Source organism: Melopsittacus undulatus, chromosome 1 (assembly GCF_012275295.1).
Source record: "Melopsittacus undulatus isolate bMelUnd1 chromosome 1, bMelUnd1.mat.Z, whole genome shotgun sequence".
Lineage (NCBI taxonomy): Eukaryota > Metazoa > Chordata > Aves > Psittaciformes > Psittaculidae > Melopsittacus > Melopsittacus undulatus.
Window position 1 is genome coordinate 106280893 of NC_047527.1, and position 19801 is coordinate 106300693.

The window sequence follows — 19801 nt, forward strand, 5'->3', positions numbered from 1 at the left end:
TGATGTCAATGGAGACACAAATAAAGACACAGACTAATGTGAAAATATTCAGATATTTAAATCTCAATAAAATATTCCTCACACACTTCTAACAGCCAATTTTGTAAAACAAATCACTGTGCTCAAATCAAGACAGCAGTAGCTGGTTTATACCATTTAATAAAATACACAAAAAATTAGATGGAAAGGTGTTCCCACTGCCTTCTTACAGCCTCTAACTCAGATGTGCCAAATTCTTAGAGGCATCTGCCTTTTTCCACTGACTGAGAAGGTTTCTAAGATGCTCTGAATCAGAGACATTTCAGGGAAGCTGCATGGGTGAACACCTCCTTTTTTCCCAGAGGATGGCAAGATTTTCTAGTCTACATGAAATAAATAGTTATATGAATTTTATTATAAAGAGACAATAAAAAAAAAAAAAGAAATAGATCTCAGATTTAAGATATACAGCTAGCATTTGCCACAACAGAAAGGTTCCATACAGGCCACTAAGAACGCTACATCTAAACAAATTTTGATAACTACTCACTTCTGACTGAAAAAGTGTCTTAAAAAAAAGAAAAAAAAAGAAAAAGAAAAAAAGTATTTTAAAATCCAGTGCTCCAGTTTACATCAATGATAAATGAAGAGATTCAAGCTTCGTATTTGTAGCTGTACCATCTGTACACTTTACAATCAGCAGAGGTATTTAGCATGTCTATTTTTACTCATGCAGAACTCCATAAGTTATCCTAAAAACAAATAAAAACTATAACACAAAAAAATCCACTCAATTTCTTCACTAAGAGAGCATATCATGCTTTAAGCCCAGTCAGTAACCAAGTACTACATCTTATTCCATATGCAGGTTTCCAGCTACATGGTAATGCTTTTAGCAAATAACTATGGAAATTCCACAAGACATAAGCATGCTCAATACAGCAAAAAAGTACAAGTTCAGAACAACGTAGGAGTGGGGAAAGCACAAAAGTTCAGCAATGCATTTCATTCCTGGCTCTGATGAGGTGGAATAACTAATGCTCGAGTGCGAGCTTCTAAAAGTAATTAGTTTTACAGATGACTACCTACTCATAACGTGTCATTTACTTAGTTTCTCACAGTGAGCTACACAAGTAATGGTCAGAGAACCACATTTTGAAATAACACTAAGCATGCCTGGGATTTTCTTTGTACAGTATTTTTACCCCAGTATTACTAACAATCCTTATTTCATCTTATTACTCCACTAATTTCTTTAGCTCAAGTATATGATAGTGTTGCAAGATCACAGACTAACCTGACACATTTTGCTTTTCTATCGATATTAAAGAGGTGGTCAAAAAAAGTAATTATAAACTCAAACCCTTAAACTATTGTAGACTGGTTGAATCATTGCTCAGCTAATGAAGTCGCAGTGACGCAGGTAGCGCAGAAAAGATATGCCAAACAAGATACCCTATTAGCTTATCTCCTGTTAGCCTATTTTTTGGTAACTTACACTGAGATCTCTTTAAAAGAAGCACATTCTAATTTATGGAAGCAACCAACTGACATTTAACTACTTCAATGAAACGGAGCACAGATCACATCTCATGACATCTTGATCCAATGTGTGCAACAACATTCACTTATTTCCCCCTCAGCTGTCCCCAGATACAGAACTGTTACATATATTCAACAAACCACAGATCTCCTTGTGGTAAAATAAAAAGGGACAGATTTTGCTTAAAATATCCACAATTGACTGAAGCAAGACATCGTATAAAAGATTTTATATATCTACAAAAACAAATTAACATTAAGCCATTATTCCTCAACAGTCACAGGTTTCTCTCTCTAGAATTTCATTTTACCTTGCTTTCACTGAAAAGCAAGCTGAAGTACACAAGCAAGCTGGGCTAAGCTGAAGTATTTACCTGTCCTGTATAGCTGTTATTTCTAATGTCTAAACATAGGCATCAAAAAAAAAAAAAACTAAAAAGCATGCTGAAGTCTAAGCTTTGTAATACAAAAATCAACAGAACCAACATTACCAACTTCTTCTTGACCTAACTGCAGCAATTTTCACGTTCTTACTGTCTTGGTCTCACAGTCATTGTGAAAGGATAGAAAAACAGATATTCCTGCAAAATGTTTACAGACAAAGGTATTTTCATATCATACTAATCTACAGTGTAATTACATATTCCAATCACAGGTACTCAAAAGCAACCCATAACACTCTCATAACTCTTTTCAGACTAATTTGCTGAAATATACCTGTACAGTAAGATTAATTTTTTCCTCTGCAGAACTGCAAATAAATGACCTGGCACTGTAAAGCTATAATTTTAACATGTTTTCAGAGTTTAATGTAGACACTTGTCAATGTGACCTGCTAACAAGTAAGCTAAATGTTCTCAGCTTCCATTTCCTACCATTCTCAAATACAGTATTAGATGTGCCTGTCCTCTATACTACAAATTATAAACACACTACATTTAGCAGCATATATGCCATTTCTGAGACTTCAATGGAAGAAGAAAGCATATGAAAAGTTAAGATGTGCACCACTCAGTGCAAGACTTAGCATTTAAAATATAGCCCTTAACTGTGTACCTTACATCTTACAGATCATGTTATGGGTTTGTATAACTGTCAGTTAAGTATGCTTTTATTTTAATAGGGAGACAGAAAAATCCTGATCAAGCTACTTGAGATATCTGAATGCCAGAATAATCAAGATATGCTTCTAAACAACACAAGAAAAGTCTAATAAATGTTAAGTAGTGTCATTTTCAATTACTCCTGTTTAAAGAACTTCATATCTGAACTTAAGATGTCAGCTTATGTCAAAAATACAAAACCAAACAGCTGCCTTTGATGTGACTGATTAAACAACTTTTGTCTCTGGTATTACTAACGGAATGAGTAAATGGGTTGTAATATAGTGTATAATAATTCAGTTACATACTAGTAAACATTTCATGGAGATCAGAGCACTAAAGTCTCAGTTCATGCTGCATGATTTTATAGACAAATAAATATGAGCTTAAATGACAAATAAACATACACTGTTAACAGGGTACCTCAAAACTATTTGGTGAGCTATTACAGACAGTGGCCCGTGGGTATTGCAGTTGGAGGTACATGCAAGCATTAAACACAGTTGTTTCCTAACACAATTCACAAGTCTTGCACTATCCAAACCACTTTTCCAGAAAAATTAAGCCAAATTTAGAAAATTAATTGCTTTTAATCAGAGATAATCTCATACTGGAAAGGATTTCCAAGCCACTTTCCCTAGTATTTTGTATTAAAGGAACAATTGCTTTTCATGGAATACTGCTTGAAATCAGCAAAAAAGTTTCTAAATGCAACTAAATTTCAGTACAAGGACTTTAGTTCAGAACAAACTTTGAACATTCTACCTGCATTGGCTTCATCACATACTGAAAATCTATTTTGACTTGCTCTACATCTATAGTTGTTCCAGAGTTCTACTGGTACACAGAGTAGAACAGGGGAGTGCCACTTTTCTATGTACAAAAATAGAGAAAAAAAGATTTTCCATACCACCAAAAAAGGAAAAAGCAACCGGTTCACTTTTCACTTATGTTTATTACTTAGGTACCTAGAGTTTGCAAATACAATCCACTGCAACACAACACATTAGAAACTTAATCTTAGTTCAGACTTGGTCTACAGTAACATGACTAGGAAAAGCCACTGCTATTGATAAATAGAGTGGATCAACTTAACTGAAATATTGAGTAGTAGTTTCAAAAACATGCTAGTGACTATTTTTGCACTGCTTCAGCATTTTAACTCCATCGCCTAATAAGTAGTTTTAATTACAAAACACATTCTTAAAAGCCATGCTTAAATAAGAGAGGGGAAAGGAAAAAATCTGCCTTTTAACAGCAGAAATCACTATTTCATTATTTGGAAGGGAACCTACCTACCATGTTTGACTTGTATGGACTAAGCTGCAACTGCTAACACAGGCAGGACTTCGTTGTCATGACAGCCAAATTTTTATACAGTAGCAAGCACTACACAATAAAGTGTTCTGAACACTGGCCCACCTCACCTGCTTTAAGTGCATGAATAAACTGCTATATTTTTAAGTGGTGCTTTTATTAAAATTAACTCAATGAGATTTTGAGAAACTATATCAAGGAAAGGCAAGCAGATGGAGAGACTAGCTGACACATAACAATAGCTGGTGAAATATTACTCTTATTTTCTGTAATAAACACCAAGATCAAAACATTATGCAAGTTAAATTTCCTTGAAAGGTTCCCAGCAGGAGTTTTCCTTTTTGTTTGTGCAGTACACGATTTCCTCTCACCCACAAAAAACATACCAAGAACGTGCATGTGCTACTAACACTAAGCAGCACTTCCTTAATCACTCATTTCCAACAATTTATGGATGATCAGTGGCAAAACCAAGCAAAAATAATGAAAGCATGCAATGAAAGCTCATTGAGACAAACTGGCTTGGACTTCCTAATCATTTCTGAGTCTCTAAGATGGGGGTCTGATACAAATTAGCCACTGGGAAAAAAAAGTCATCTGGTCATAAAATACAGTACAGGGTCACTTTTATGTAAGTTTGCCAAAAGGGACATAAACCAGGACAATTTCAAACTGTGACACAGGATAGAAGTATATTAAAAAAATCTTTGTTCCTCCTCCATTGTGCTGTCATGTTGCTCAGCTTTATAGACATTCTGAGCACCAGCTCTGGCCTCTTCGCTTCCACCTGGTTTACCTAATTAATTAAGCAAGGAAGTTACCTCAAATTTTTGTACTATTTGTTTTTATTATCATGCACTTCTTTTGATGTTCCAGGAGTTAACCTCTTAATCCAGACTCTGTGTGTTGTGTTCTGAACATTTTGGGATGTCTGGATAATTTGGATAATTGGTCAGGATGTTGCTGTCGCTCATGTTAAAGTTTATGCCATGACTTCAAGTTCAAAGATCTGTATTAAGGTAAAATACTTCATAAAGCCTTTTTAAAACTCTACACTCGTGATTATGCAATACCCAGTTATTCCAGTTTCTCACAACAGTAAATTGCACTGTTTGTATTTTCTTATAAGGAAATTACTCCTAAACATCTTCATCTTTGTCAACTTCAAATAAATACAAATTTCAGTTAAAGTTACATCAAGAGAAAGCGTATTTTAAAGGTCAGGAAAAGGTAGAGCAATTATCTCCTCAAAAATGTTTGCCTGCTTCACACAGCAGCACACATGTAATTTTCTGTGCCATTATCAGACATGAAAACATCAGCATTCTGAACTACAGATGCTCAGCTGCAAATACCACAGTTTCCCATTTTGGGGAGGATAGTAAAGAATGAGACTAATTCTGACATTAAGAAACATGGTTGACACCTTTGTTTTGTAACTGTACTACAGAATTTGAGCAGGCCAGTGGCAAAGACCTGAAAGAGTATCTAAACAAGAAATATAACTTTATGCTCAGGCTTTACAAAAGAAGACAAGAATATAAAAACATTAAAAAGTTTTTAATGCTGATGCAGGAGACTAAAATTACTTCAGGTACTTCAATAGCTCAGTTAACAACATCAGGTAAGTTGAAATACATCAGTGACTTCAAACTACTTCAATAGTCTTGAAAAGCCCAATTCACATGTGTGCATGAAAATAAATGTGTGCATAAATGCACACATAGCACATACATATATTTACATAAAGATATATATATACACAAATGTATTATACACCTCCAATGTTGCTTTTATAATTATTTTCCTGATAACAGTACTTCAATTTAATGGCAATTGCATACCTAACTGTAACGAAGAAGAGCACTTAAGCTCTTTAAAAGAGCATAGTCAACCCTCTTAGACCCAATATGCCCTTCTGGAATTAACACAGCAGTTTTCATTAAAAACTAGGGAGAGAATCAGTTTGATTTTTGGTACAACACTACATCACTCTACGGTGAGTGCCTAATTTCCGTATTTCTCTCCTCTGCACAATATGCAAGTCATTGGTTGCTTTAAGCTGTTGCCCTGGGGAATAAAAAGAATCTATAAGAGGGGCCATGTGCCATTAAGAAAGTAAACCAGCAACCAAGAAAATAAGCCATAGTAAATTGGAAAATGGTTAATCAAACCCATTCTGATTCACGAAACTTAAAATAGTGAAGGGGCAATACTTCCTTACAAGAACATGGAAAGAGAAAACACAAAGTTTGTAACAGTAACCTATGAGCTAGATGAAATATCATAACTGCCAAAATGGTCACATTACAGTGAATACATAAAATCCACTTCTATAGCATAACCTATGATAAGCACTCAGCTAAATAGTTTGGAAGCTAGGCCCATATGTGATAATGACTAACACCACTGCTGCAACTTAAGCTGAACAAAAATCTGTGGGAAAAAATGAAGTAAGAAACCCCAAACATTTAATTTCAGAATTGAACTTCCTTTAATCATTCATTTTCAGAACTTCTATTAAAATTGAACAAGTAATTCTTACATGAACACCTTCAAATAGACGTCCTGACTGCACACCTACATCTCAAGTGACCTATTTATTCATTCTAATGAAGGTAATTCTATGACAAGACGACATACCTAAAAGCTTCCACAAGAACAGTCTTTTTACCCAAATTGAGCTGAGCATCTAAAATCAATTGCTTTCCCTACTCCTTGCATCCAACTCCTAACTGAAAGATTAAGGAAATAAGCCTCCTCAATGAATGTCTTCACATTTACAGTAGATTGCTCTTCTCTTTACAGACAAAAGTTTTGCCAAATGTATAAAATATTCTTTTAAATTGAGATCACTAAAATCTGATTTTGGCAGTTAACAGTAATATTTTAATGATGTTGAATCTCTTTGGCCCATTACTCTGAGGTGATGAATGACAATATGACATTTAAAAAAAAAAAAAGAAAAAAAAGAAAAAAAAAGAAAAGAAAAAAAAAAACAAGCTTTTACAAACTATTTTAGGTCTGATTATATTGTGCAAGTACCAGAATTCTACACAGTAATCATGGTCTCAAAGTCTTCTCTGAAAAGAAATAAGTCATGTGGCAAATCTTAAGGAAAACAAAGATGGGAAGTACCCGTAACAGATTCTAGAACCAAAAAGCTTACATATAATCCCAAGTTCAAGTAACCATAAATTTGGGGATTCTAATCACCCTATTACGTGATGTATTTCTTTAAATTATATACACAAAGTACTTCTTGCAAGTAGAATCATTTATCCGCATCAGAATTGGAACAGAACAGCAAACTCAATTTTAACTATCAACTTAGCCCAGAAGTGACATTTGCTACTTCCTAAGAAAAGTGACCAAAGACATAGTATGTTCATATTAAATACACTACAATTCCTACATCTTCACCAGTAGCCTTACAGCTCAAAGCTGGTAAAACAATCCAGTATGTTCGCATCCATTTTGGATACTTTTAAACAGAGCAGCCAGGTAGAACAGACGTTGGACAAAGGCCGTGGGTATCTGTACTAAGCATAAGACCTGGCTTTTGAGACATACCAAAAACATCCAGAAGAAAGCAAAGTAACAAAACAAAAACAAGTACCTGCAGACAGATTATGGTTCTATCTCATCTAGAGTGACAAATGCTTCTAAGTGCAAATATGTAACGGTGATCCTATTTATCTTAAATGGGGTTTATTGATCGCCAGTATCCTAAGTTTAGAAGTTACACTGTAACTGAAGTTTTATGTGAAGTGCAAGTTTAATGCAGCTGAGATAGATGATGCATCTGCTGGTTGGAGCCTGCAGAAATCTACAAGTCAAGGGGACATACCAGCAATACCGTGATACGCCAATGAAGAAAATCCTCAGTTTTGGTTGGACTGCCAGAGACCAACACCACTAAAAACCAGTTAGTTTACTTCTTTTTAGAAGAAAGAGATATTAGATACTCGGAGTCAAAAGGAAAATGGAGCCACCTCCATCTAAAAGCTAACAGGACGAAACAAGTTGCTAAAAGCTCTCTTAAACCTCTGGATACCTGAAGTGATGGAAGATGCAGAGTGTTTTCCAGCCAAAACGGATAAATGGAGTTAAACATCACCAAACTCCTTTGAAGGTGAACTTACTAGCTTGGCCATCCAAAGTTGTAACTGAAGTAACATACACATCTACAGTTGGGTCCATGCAAAGTAAAACTGCAGTAGCATCAGCAGCTCAGAAAGGGCTGCACCAACCCAGTAGTGACATACTATCTTGGTCAGGTCCCACGGGTCCATTGACACAGATGTATTGCTCAGTCTATGTAACCTCTCAGTAACTTCAGCTATAGAGTAAAATCTGGGGATTTCTCCTCACATTCTCTGAATTAACATTTTCCTTCATGCTGTACTCTCCAAGTATCTACCTTTGTTGCTGTTACCTGTTTTCTCTCTAAGTATCCACGTGAACCTTAAAATCCCAAATCGATCGCAGTACTTCAGCTGAATTTTTCCCAATTCTCACAGGAACAAAAATGGCAACTTCATTGCCTCAGCGCCAGTTCCTTTCAGTGCAAACAGGAATTATGTTTTCCTTCACACTACAATCATCCCCTTGTTGATTTGTTACGTGTGATCCAATGACTCATCATCTTTTGTACCCATCTTTAATGCGTTTCATTTTCCTGATTTCAGACCACTTTTCAAGACCCTTTGCTTTCTAATAACTGTCATCTAAAGAGCACAGAATTCCCACAAGCACACCATCATTAAAAAACAAAAGTGTAATCATTTGGATCATAAAGATTAATGAAAATGTGCTACAATTGGCCTCCAGACAGTTTATTTGATATTTACGATTTGAAATTCATTTTGCTGTTCTTCCCATTATAGCAATTTTAATTATATTTCTTTAGTTAACATATTAATATAATGGTTATCATCTTACTGTTCAGTAAGTGCTTTGCCAAATTCCATGCCTTGCTGAAATACTCAGCCCTCACATATATACATCTATAATACACAGAAATAGATTTAAGGTTTTCAGTTATTCTCTACCCATTTATGACAGTTTTCTTAACATATCATTGTTAATCCTGACAAAACTTGAACCTTTGGGGGGATGTTTGTTACTGTTTAGAATTCACAAGTCAAGCTTGTTTTCTCTAGGTCATCTGTTACTTAATCACCCTTGCCATCAGCAAGAAGCCTGTATTGCTTTCTCTTGTTACTTTATTTCTAGGGTATTTATTGAACCTTCTCTCCACCCAGCATCCCAGCAAAATCAGTTCTCAAAAAATAATTTTTTGATTAAAATATTTTGTTATTGAAGAATCAAACTCAGTCATTTTCTTGATCTCAGTATAAATGGCTTTTCGAGGACCTTCATTTTTCCCCTAAGCTTACTCACAGCCACACATCAAATACTTGCTTCACCTGCTTATGCAAAAGCATTCACTCATATATACGCATTCACATAAGCATGCACATTCCAGCATCAACTTCTCCCAAATTTGTAGTTTCATCAGAAACAAGAGCTAAAAACTGAATGCGTACCATTAATTAGTTTGTATTTAATAGCATTTTCCTACCTTTTTTAAGCCAGCAAATCCTTCTGATTCCAAGAAGAAAAAGGCAAAGGGCATCAGTACAAACAAACATAAATTCGAAAAAAGAGAGGCAAGATTCCATAAGCCTGCAACGAACAAGAAAAAATTGGTAAGACTTTTAGCTTTGAAAGTTAAAAATATCCCATTTCTCCCCTCACATAAAACAATGCAGTATACATACAATTCTAACAAAAGACAGGTTTTTATGATACAGAGTTATTTATAGGTCTGAAAAATACTCATCTTTGTATAATTTTCTTGAAACAAAAATTGGATACCAGCTAGAACAGCAGCAAATGTATGAAACCTTGTGAGACAGGCTGCAAGCTCAGGTGGACTACTTCCACAACATACCATTGAAAGCTCTTTAGTTAACCATTTACAGAGTTTTTAGGACAAATATGTTCTACTTCTATCAGTGAACCTCCCATAATTCAGTGTATTCACTTCCATAGTTTTACCAAGAGAAACTCAAGCAAATCACGGCTTTTAATATGAGCAACACACAAATGCCACCATCACGGTAACACCAACAGCAGCCTTTCATGATGAGATAACTGCTTAGTGGGCAAGAGGAGAGCAGTGGATTTTGTGGATCAAAAGTGGATTTTGTGGATCAAAAGCTTTAAACATCATCTCCCATTAATCCCCTCATAGTCTAATTAACGAAGTATGGGCTAAGTAAGTGGACTCTGATTTGGACTGAGAGTTGGCTGAGTTTCTGGGCTCAATTAGTTATGACCAGCAATACAAAGTTAGGCTGGAAGCCAGTCACCAGTGGTATATCCCAGCAGGTCAATACTGAGTTCAACATCCTCACTAATAACCTGGATGACAGAAGAGGGTGACTACTCAGCATTCTGCTGAAAATACAAGATGGGGAGGAGCAGTTGCCTGCCACTCAGATTATCCCGAGCAAGCTGAACAAATGGACTGACAGCACACTGGAGACCAATCATCCCAAAAGCAGCCTTGTAGAAAAGCAGTTGAATACAAGCCAGCAGCATGCCCTTGCAGCAAATGTGAACAGCATCCTGGGCTGCATTAGGAGAAGTGTTACCAGCAGCTTGAGGGAGGTTATCATTCCTCTCTGCTCAGCACTAGTAGCACAAATCTGGAGAACTGCATCCAGCTGTGGGCTCCTCCATACAAGACAGGCTATACTGGAGCAAGTCCAACAAATGACCATGAAAATTATTACGGATTGAAGCATGTGTCACTCAAGGAGAGGCTATGAAAGCTGGAACTGGTTAGCCTTGAAAAGTGTTGACTCAGAGAGATTTACACAATGTACATAACTATCTGATGAGAGAGGGGGAAAGGAAACCATTGTTGGACCCCTCACAGTGGTATCCAGTGAATGGAGAAGAGACAATATGCATGAACTGAAAAACTTACTGAAACAGAGTGGGGGTAGAGGGGGAGGGAAGGGGGAAAACAAACAAACAAAAAATTCCACACCAAAACACACCCCAAACTTTTTCCACTGTGTGTGTAGTCAAAAACTGCAACAACTTGCCCATAGAGGTTTTGTAATATCCACACTTCAACATACTTAGAACCCAAATGGGCACTGCCTTGAGCATCCTTCTCTGACCCTGCTGTGAGCAGGGCAGTCAGACTAGATCATTTCCAGAGGTCACTTCCAACCTCAGCCATTCTGTGATCTACATGAAAAATCTAGAAGTGGCTAAAATTAAGACATCTGTAAGACACATGTGACATCTGCAGGAAGGGAAAAGGTTCAGAAAACAACCTGAAGTGATAACTGATCTCCATTAAGGGTATCTGTTCTATTAAGATCTAAGATGAACACTTTCTGAACAGACAATTTCTGGTGCCTAATCATGAACCCATCATCAATCATCCTATTAAAAGTTGTTTAGGATGCAGTGTTTCTTCCTTCTAAAAGCAGCAGCTTACCTGCAATTTAGCAGATACCAGATTCAACTAGTGTCACACATTCTGCATCCTGAAAACACAGCTTTTATTTTATAGTTGAGAAAACAAGGCCACCTTTCCCAAAACACACACATTTCCACAGTTACACAAGACTATGTTGTATCACCTGAAATCCAAAAGAGAACATCCCCCATAATAAGAAAATTTGAGCTAACAGCTTTGTTTATTTCTTTCTTCTCATGAATAGGCTTGTTCATTTTCTTCTTTGAAATTATCCATTTTAGAAAGAATAGGCAAGGAAAGAGACATTTACTGAATGTCTGGGGAATTCATTATTGAGAAAAAATCCTGTGTTTAGTTCCAAATGTAAAATACTTTGCAGCTATCTTCACCTACACCTCCTTAAAAATGCTTTCACCATATTATTTCCTTTTTCTTTAAAGGAAATTATTTAAACTTCAACAAGAAATAAAAACAGACGGAGGAGGGAGGAAAGAGAGAGTAAGAAATCTACTTCAGCAATTAATAGGACCAGGACCCAAATTTAGTCCAATAAGCTTAAGAAAACAAAACAAGAAAACTCTAAAAGATACGTGAAATATAATACTCAGTTGCTAAAGAAAACAGACTGCCTAAAGGTAGCTAAACTGCAGCTAACAAAGAGGGGGATTTTTCCTTTTGAATTTGCTTAGCCAGGAGCTCCAGTTACCATTCAAGAAACATTCACACATAGCAACATCAGCAAGAATGTCATTAACAGCCCTTACTAGGGGTACACTAACTCAAACAGTCTGCATTTGGTTTTGGTTGCTGGCTTGATTTGGTTTTGGGGTGTCTTTTTCCCAGAAAAAGAGTCAGAATAGAAATGAGATGGGGTAAGCGTCTCATTTCAGCTGTTTTCTCTGAGGACAAGTAGTGTATTCAGCTACCTAACACAAAGCCGAATACCTGGTTGTCCTAATTTCAGCAGCTGCATCACATGTAGATCTACAATGCAAAACAGCACTTAGGAGCTGCGTAGTATGTGCAGAGTATTTTAACAGAGGGGAGAGCAGTGCCATCTGGTTTTTTTTTAAAGAAATCAAAAAATTTATACATTAGCAGCCGATAGGAACCACATTTACAGACTATTAAATTACAGGGCTAGCTAGCATACACATGCAGAATTGTGAGAGGTAAGGACAGTGCTGTACTCCTCCTGATACACATACACTTTCTTCAAAGTAAGGAACACACAGGGCTGTCTTCTTCCCCTGATCTACTTCTTATCCTAATTCGGTATTTCAAAAGTCAAATGAAAACAGACCCAGAAAAATAATTATTTCACACTACACTGACTGCATCATAAAATTACATGAGAGAGACTTGAAGACATCAACATATATAAAAGGTTTAAGCAGCTTATTGGAATATTTTACTTTTTTTCCTGCATTTGCAGCGACCTAAGAATATCCTCCATAAAACAAGTTAATAAAACAAAAAAAAAAAATAACCATCTCTCAGGCTTTGACAAACAGATCCGACCCTCAGCAATTTGCCGGTTTTCTACTCCTGGCAGTTTCGCTGCATTTTACCCCCACCTGGTGGTTGTATCCAACAACAGCATAAGTGAACATGCAGCTGTCAGAAGAATTTCTGGGTTTAGTTCAACATGTACTATATCAGGGTGGTTGTTCTGGACACAGATATGGGCTTTCTGCCTGGTTTCAAAAATTAGAGGCATATACTTTCTATTATTCTACATGTCACAACTAATACAGCAGTCTACAATATGAAAACCCTTACTACAACATTCAAGTACCTCAGACTACATCTGCAATTGATTAATCTGGCAAAACTCAAGTGTTGTAAAGCAATACAAGTCTTCCCATTTGATAACATTTGCAAAGCAGTATGCAAACCGTACATGAAGGCTATGCTAGACAGTATTATGGAGATAGGAATATTTTCTGGACTTGACTGCTTGCGACAGAACTATCAGCTATCAAAATCTGAGCAGGTATTTCATAACTAACTTCAGAAAGGTACTGCCACTACACGGAATAGTTTTTTACAGAGCAGGGCAGTGCAAATCCAGTGAACACCACATGAGGGAGCCCTTCCCTAAGGTAAGGCTTTGAAACAAGGCACGCTAATTTTTGTCAAGCTGCAGTAGCAGAAACCTGTCGCCACATCCAAAATCCACTGATGTTTCTGAAGTCTTCACAGCAATTGTGGTGAATCTTGGGTTAGTTCATTTATGTCTACCCCTAGCATAAGCTTTGCATTACCGAGTCAAACTTGGAAACAACAAGATCCTGAATTTACTTCCTTGCTAGCTATTACTATTGGACTCACAAAACGTAAGTGATACTGTGCATGCGTAAAGTGGCACTTTCAAAAGACTGTCCCATTAAAATCAAGATGATGGGCACTGGGAAATCCGAAGGCCTTCCTATGCAACAGCTACTTATACCAGCAAATTCCTAATTAACCCAAGTTTTCTCAAGTGCTGTAGCAACTGACAGAATAAAAAATTCTTCAGTTATTATGTAAATTTTCTCCAAGATATTTGATTGGCATTTTTTTCAAAGTCAATTCAGACACAGAAGGAAGGTTTATTTTTCATAAATATTTCTTTACATATCTGGGAGTAAAGAACATAAATCTGAGCAGCAAAACCCTTGTGAAAAAATGAGACCTTGCTGGGTTGGTTTTTTTCCATGTAAGAGATGGTGTGTCTCATACCAAATTAGCAATCCCCCATGATGTGTGACAAAACAGATCATGGAGTAACTCAACTAGAAAGAATATCTGTAGTCATGTAGTCTGATCTGCTGCTTAAAACAGTTAAACTGTGGGTGCAATCAGGTTGCTTAGAGGTTTAGCTAGCTGAGTTTTTAAAAACTTCCAAGGACTTACATCTCTCTGGACAACCTTTTCCAGTGTTCAACCATCCCTGTTGCGAAGAACTGTTGCTTTGTGTCTTGCAAACATTGCTTCTTGCCTCTCACTGCACATACCAGAGAAGAAGCTGGCTCTGTATAAACCAGTAGGAAATCCAGCTGTGCCCTGACTTCCCTAATTTCACACCAGGATATTAACCCAGGTGATATTTCAACACTCCTGGGCAGCTCATCCCTACTTTACCTTCTGTACACCTTCTTTTTGGTTTTGAGCTCGTGTTCCCTATTAAGCCAAGTCAATCTCCTACTACACCTGCTCATTTTCTTGCACTCCAAGATACACATTACCATGCTTGAAAGTTCTCCTTGAAAGTAAGCATCTCTCTCCTGGCATCCTTTGCCTACAGGATATTCTCCAGTGAGGTCTCATATACACATTTGCTGAAGAGGACAGTCTGCTCTCTCAAAACCTAATGATTGTATTCTACTGTTTTCCTTCTTCACTTTTCAGAGGTCTTAAACTACTCTATCACTGGTCAGGGTCACACCTCCAGTCAACCCCCCTTTATTCATGGGTTTAAAAGAAAAAAATTCTTTTACCATCCAGATAAAAAAAAAACACTCAACCAGTTTCAGAACGATGACAGACAATACGCATTACTTCCTGTCTTCACCTATTCACATTTGTTTAAAACAAATTAAAAAGCAACCAAAAACCACACTCTTGCAAGTTAGGGATCAAAAAATTGATTAGTTCTCTGTATTATTAAATATTTAGCAAAAAGTGTACACTTCTCAGAGAAAAATCCTCCCAAGTCTAATTATTGTCTCTTCACAAAAACAGAAAAAAGACAGCACTATTAACTTGTAAATTATTTGTTCCAGATTGTTTCTTATAGCAGAAGTACCATCTCCCTTCTCAAGCCAAACCTACTAAAGAGTGTCCTGTCTCCATCAGTTATTTCCCATAGACACATGGAAGTGTCTAAATTATTTTCAAATATTAGTATACATTGTACATGTCATAGCTGTAGGCATGTTAACCAATATTGGAAGGCATGCAAATCTCACTGCCAGACATCAAGGCATCATTGCAGAAAGTATAAGTGATATTATTTTCTTGCATCTTTTCCTTGAAATAGTTTATTGCACCACTACCACACTCAATACATTTATATTCTATTATTTTCCTTATTTACAAATACATCTTTAACAGCTTAACTATCCAATCCCAACTGCTCATAGCTAGCAAGTTTCATGAAACAAATTTTTATTTTGAGAATAAATTTACATGTATCATCACTAAGCCTTATGAATCTCACTTTAACACACGAGGAAGAAGTTTGGACAGTGTGTTTTTAAGTTAGCTTCTAGTAGCTTTTACTCCACACTAATATTTATAGTAGTGAATTTGGTTTAATCCCATGAAGTCTGTATAATTCTTAAAAAACAAAAAAAACACACAACAAAACAGTTAAGACAGACTTTTGTGATAAATCACACAGCAGCAAAACCAGCCAATAACATGTTAAAAACTCAATTAGCATCTTAGGTTAAAATAGAGTTATTAGTTTGAAAATAAGAACATATCTTTGCATGTATAATGAAGACATCCATTTTAATCACATTATGCTGAGTACTAACCATGAATTAGTGAGCCATTTAACCACTGAATATAGTAGTTTTGTGGAAAAGAAAGCAGGATCTCATTGCTGATTATTGAGAAAGGTAGAAGCAGGACTGCACCAGCTGAAACTGCTAGAGTGAAGGTGCTCAAGAACAGCCTGAAATTTAAAGAAAGGCACCACTGTTACCACCAACATGCTCTGAACAAGGGAAAAAAAAGTTGTTAGCCTACCTGCTAATTAGTGTCTGAAGGCAACACATTCTTATATTGTAAAGGGGCAGAAGAAACTGATTTCCACAATATTTCACTTCTAAAAAAGCGTATTTCAAACACCAAATAGTTTACAGAATCCAGTAAAAATAATTAGTTTTTACCAACTACCACAATTACTCTGAGACGTGCATACATTCAATTCCAATGTCTTACACACATTAAATTTTTGCAGTTCAAGGAGTATGTTAACTCCCCTATTTCAGTTTTCATTATATACACACTCAGAATGGGAAAAAAAATAGAAAAAGGAAAATCACCCTATACTCTTTTTACAAATTTTAAAAAGAGGGCAGCTTGTAATTCCTGAAAAGTGAGTGCTATTCGAGTATCTCATCAGTGGGGGCTGTGAAGTCAATACAGAAAAATTGTCAGAAGTATTTCAGCTTTTTCTTTTTTAGATCCCAAATACAACTTATATCAAATGCCATCTTGTGGCATTAAATAGAACTGTGCTCTTCAAAAAGGAAAAGAACTGAAAATTATATTCTTACAGACCTAACCCAATGCTAGAATAAAATTAATTCTCAAAATTCCGTAACAAAGAAAGATAAATAGATTCTTCCTACAACAGGACTGTCAGTAAGCTGCTTACAGAAATCTTACTTTTCACTAACAGTATACAAATCCATTGTTCATTCACACAATACTTACAATCTGAGTGACTAATTTTATTAAAAAAAATACTCAAATGATTTTAAGGTTTTTTTTTCTTTTACTTAAGGATATTTAAGTATCCTAAAACAGAAATTGTGAGGCCTAACACATTGCAGCCTTCTAAGGTGATACAGCAGTTTGTCTTTGTTTTCTCCCCAGTAAGTCCTGACAATTAAGCTACACAAAGAAATATCCATCTGCATATGTTTGAAAGTTATTTTATTGCTTTTGGGAAATAGCATGCATACTTAAGGAACAAGAAAGCTTAGGCCAAAAGAACAAGAAGCATTTTGTATTTGTAACAACAGCTTTAGTGAAAGGCTATTACTCTGTGGAAGTGCTAATCCTGCCTTACTCTGCTTTCACATTAAAAACACGGTGCTTACAACTGATACTTGTTGCATTTTAAAGCTAAACTAGAACATAGGTGTGCGAGGGGGGATAACAGTTAACAAGACTCTTAGACTCCTTGAATATTAAAATATTCAGAACCAGGCTAAGACCACAGCTGCTACAAAAATCTTCAATTTAGAAGGGCCTTCCCTGTAGTTTTGAAAGCACAAGGGAGATGCTCCTCTACTTGAGAGGGAAATATTTCCTCATAGCATTCAAAAGCATGTATTTGTCTCTAGATCCGAAATATATCTTGTGGCAATAACTATTTCAATTTAATACAAAAGATTGTTATCAGACACTACTGAAAGAAGCATGCCTAAGATTTACATCTTTGTACATCTCTGAAGCTTGACACAAATGCACAACTAGAAGTGAACAGCTTGCAATGTTCTCGGCACTATCCCAGGGTACAAGACAAATCAATAAAACACTCAATGACCTCTCCTTCCAAGGGGATGACAGTGCCACCACAGAAGAGCTAAGAACATTGAAATAAGTAACTCCATATGGTTTAGCAAATCATGTAACTGAGAGGGCAGCAACAGCTCAGAGATGTTGTGTAAATCTTAAGACATATTTATAACAGACAGTTTAACATCTAGCTTTACAAAGGAACAGGAAGAGGAGATGAGTTGCTGGCAAACCAACAGGTCTGGCAAGTGTTTGTCTTCCATTTGTTACTCTTTTTTAAGCTTTTTATTTTAAATGATCAAATACAGATGTCTACTTCAGGATGAGATAACTTTCTTTCCAGGATACGGCGGCTCCCTTGACAGGACTTCCATCAGTTACAGTGAGAACTTAAAACAACTGCCTCCCATATAAACACCACATTTTAGAGACCTAAACTTAGGTGCAGAAGTCATGCATGACTTCCACCTCGTGTCAGGTGCTCATACAATATTCTGGCCAACATCATGCTTATCAGGAAAGCCACGGGTAAAAAAAGCCCTAAACCAAACTGTCTTGCCTCTTGTCATTCCTTTCACAATTCAAAACACCACTCTATTAAATCTTTTTCTTCTGCCCTCTAGCAATCTATAAAAGATTCCTATTACAACAATATATACAGAAGAAAAAAAAATCTGCTAAAAAGAGCTATACATACGATATTCTGTTAACAATGGCATCTTCATCCTCTTGCTCATCTGAAAATTAAATGACAGCAGGTTATATTCAATACTTAGACATCTTTCCTTAAGCTCAAATATGTATACATAGGCACAATATTAATTTACAATTCAAGTTTAGAATTACTAAAAGAATTTATTAGCATCAATATTTTGCAAATGTTCGTAACAAAAGAGAATATTCTTTTCTTTTTTTTGCTTGTCTGCAGCTCCTTTCAAATCAATGTAACTATGAAGTTATTTCACTTTATTTAAATATGCAGATCAAAACTTCCTGGAAACATCTTCCAGAGGGCTCTACAGCAAACAAGCTTTCAGACTACTACTACCATGGCTGATGCTACAAACTGTCCCTTTGGGCATCTCTGAAACCACAGAGATCAAGCAAGCTACTGCAGGAAAGTTCTAAGGTCCAACTAACTACTACAAATGCCTAAACAGAAGTCTCATTTCCAATATTAAGACCATTTTAAAAACTAAAAAGCATACCTAGAACAGTACTGATGACACCTTGGTTGCTTCCCTTTATTCATCCCAACTCCTGGGGATTTGGTGGTGGGAGAAGGAGAGTTGGTTTGGATTTAAAACACCATGGCTTCCCTTCTGGTATTTCACATTTTAGTTCATTTTCGTTTACTTAGTCTTCAATTATTATTCCAACTTTTTGAAATCAACATTTAACTCTGAGGTACGCATTTGTACATTTTAAATCATTTTAGAGTAATCTTTTGTCTCCCACATTTTCCAGGATTGGTAACTCAATGTATTTTATTTTTTAAAATCTAAGAATAAATAAAGTCAGGCATTTCAAGTTCTTAAGAGTCATGCACACACTTGAAATAAATATGTAGCCATTAACATCACACTATTTTGAAATTCTCCTGTGAAAGTACATTGGGTTATTGTTCTGGGGTTTTACAGGAATCTCGTGCTGTTTTGAGAGACTAAGTCAAGGTCTCTTATGAATCATTCTGGCTAAAGAGCTGGTTGTAGAAACAATTTGTCCTGAAAGAGTTCCAGACATGTTAACTCAGGAAGATCCTAGTAGGCTACAAGAGTTTGCCTTAGTAAATGCTCAGAAAACTTTCACAAAGTCAGGACAGCTGCAGCGCAGTTCCTCTCACTAGGTGATAACATCAACTACCAGAAAGTAACAGAAGTGTCTGTATATCCAATAGTGTTTGTCAAACCCATTCCCCCTCCCTGCTTTTCCCTATCTCCACGTGGTAGCAGCCTTGTAGTATCCAAGATACATACTAGGATCAGAAGACATTATCTAACTTCCTTACTTTCCATGTTCAAAGAGATGTACATTTTTTTCCAAGGTACTAAATTTCTTAAAGAGTTTACTTTTTTAAACATTAATCCAGCTCTATCATAACAAAGAT

At 36.2% G+C, this 19801-nt stretch overlaps 1 protein-coding gene across 3 annotated transcripts in view; it reads right to left on the reverse strand.

Moving 5' to 3' along the window:
* The window catches only part of LMBR1 (limb development membrane protein 1), a 78949-nt gene that overhangs the window by 41562 nt on the left and 17586 nt on the right, over positions 1 to 19801 (reverse strand). For 2 of the 3 annotated variants that reach the window (XM_034074637.1, XM_005142121.3), the window contains exons 3-5: positions 18392 to 18431; positions 15978 to 16117; positions 9529 to 9632 (exon numbers count right to left, since the gene is read on the reverse strand). In XM_034074637.1, coding sequence (XP_033930528.1) covers positions 9529 to 9632; positions 15978 to 16117; positions 18392 to 18431 — 284 coding nt within the window. The remainder of the gene's footprint in view (positions 1 to 9528; positions 9633 to 15977; positions 16118 to 18391; positions 18432 to 19801) is intronic. The other variant, XM_034074641.1, reaches the window with a different exon arrangement.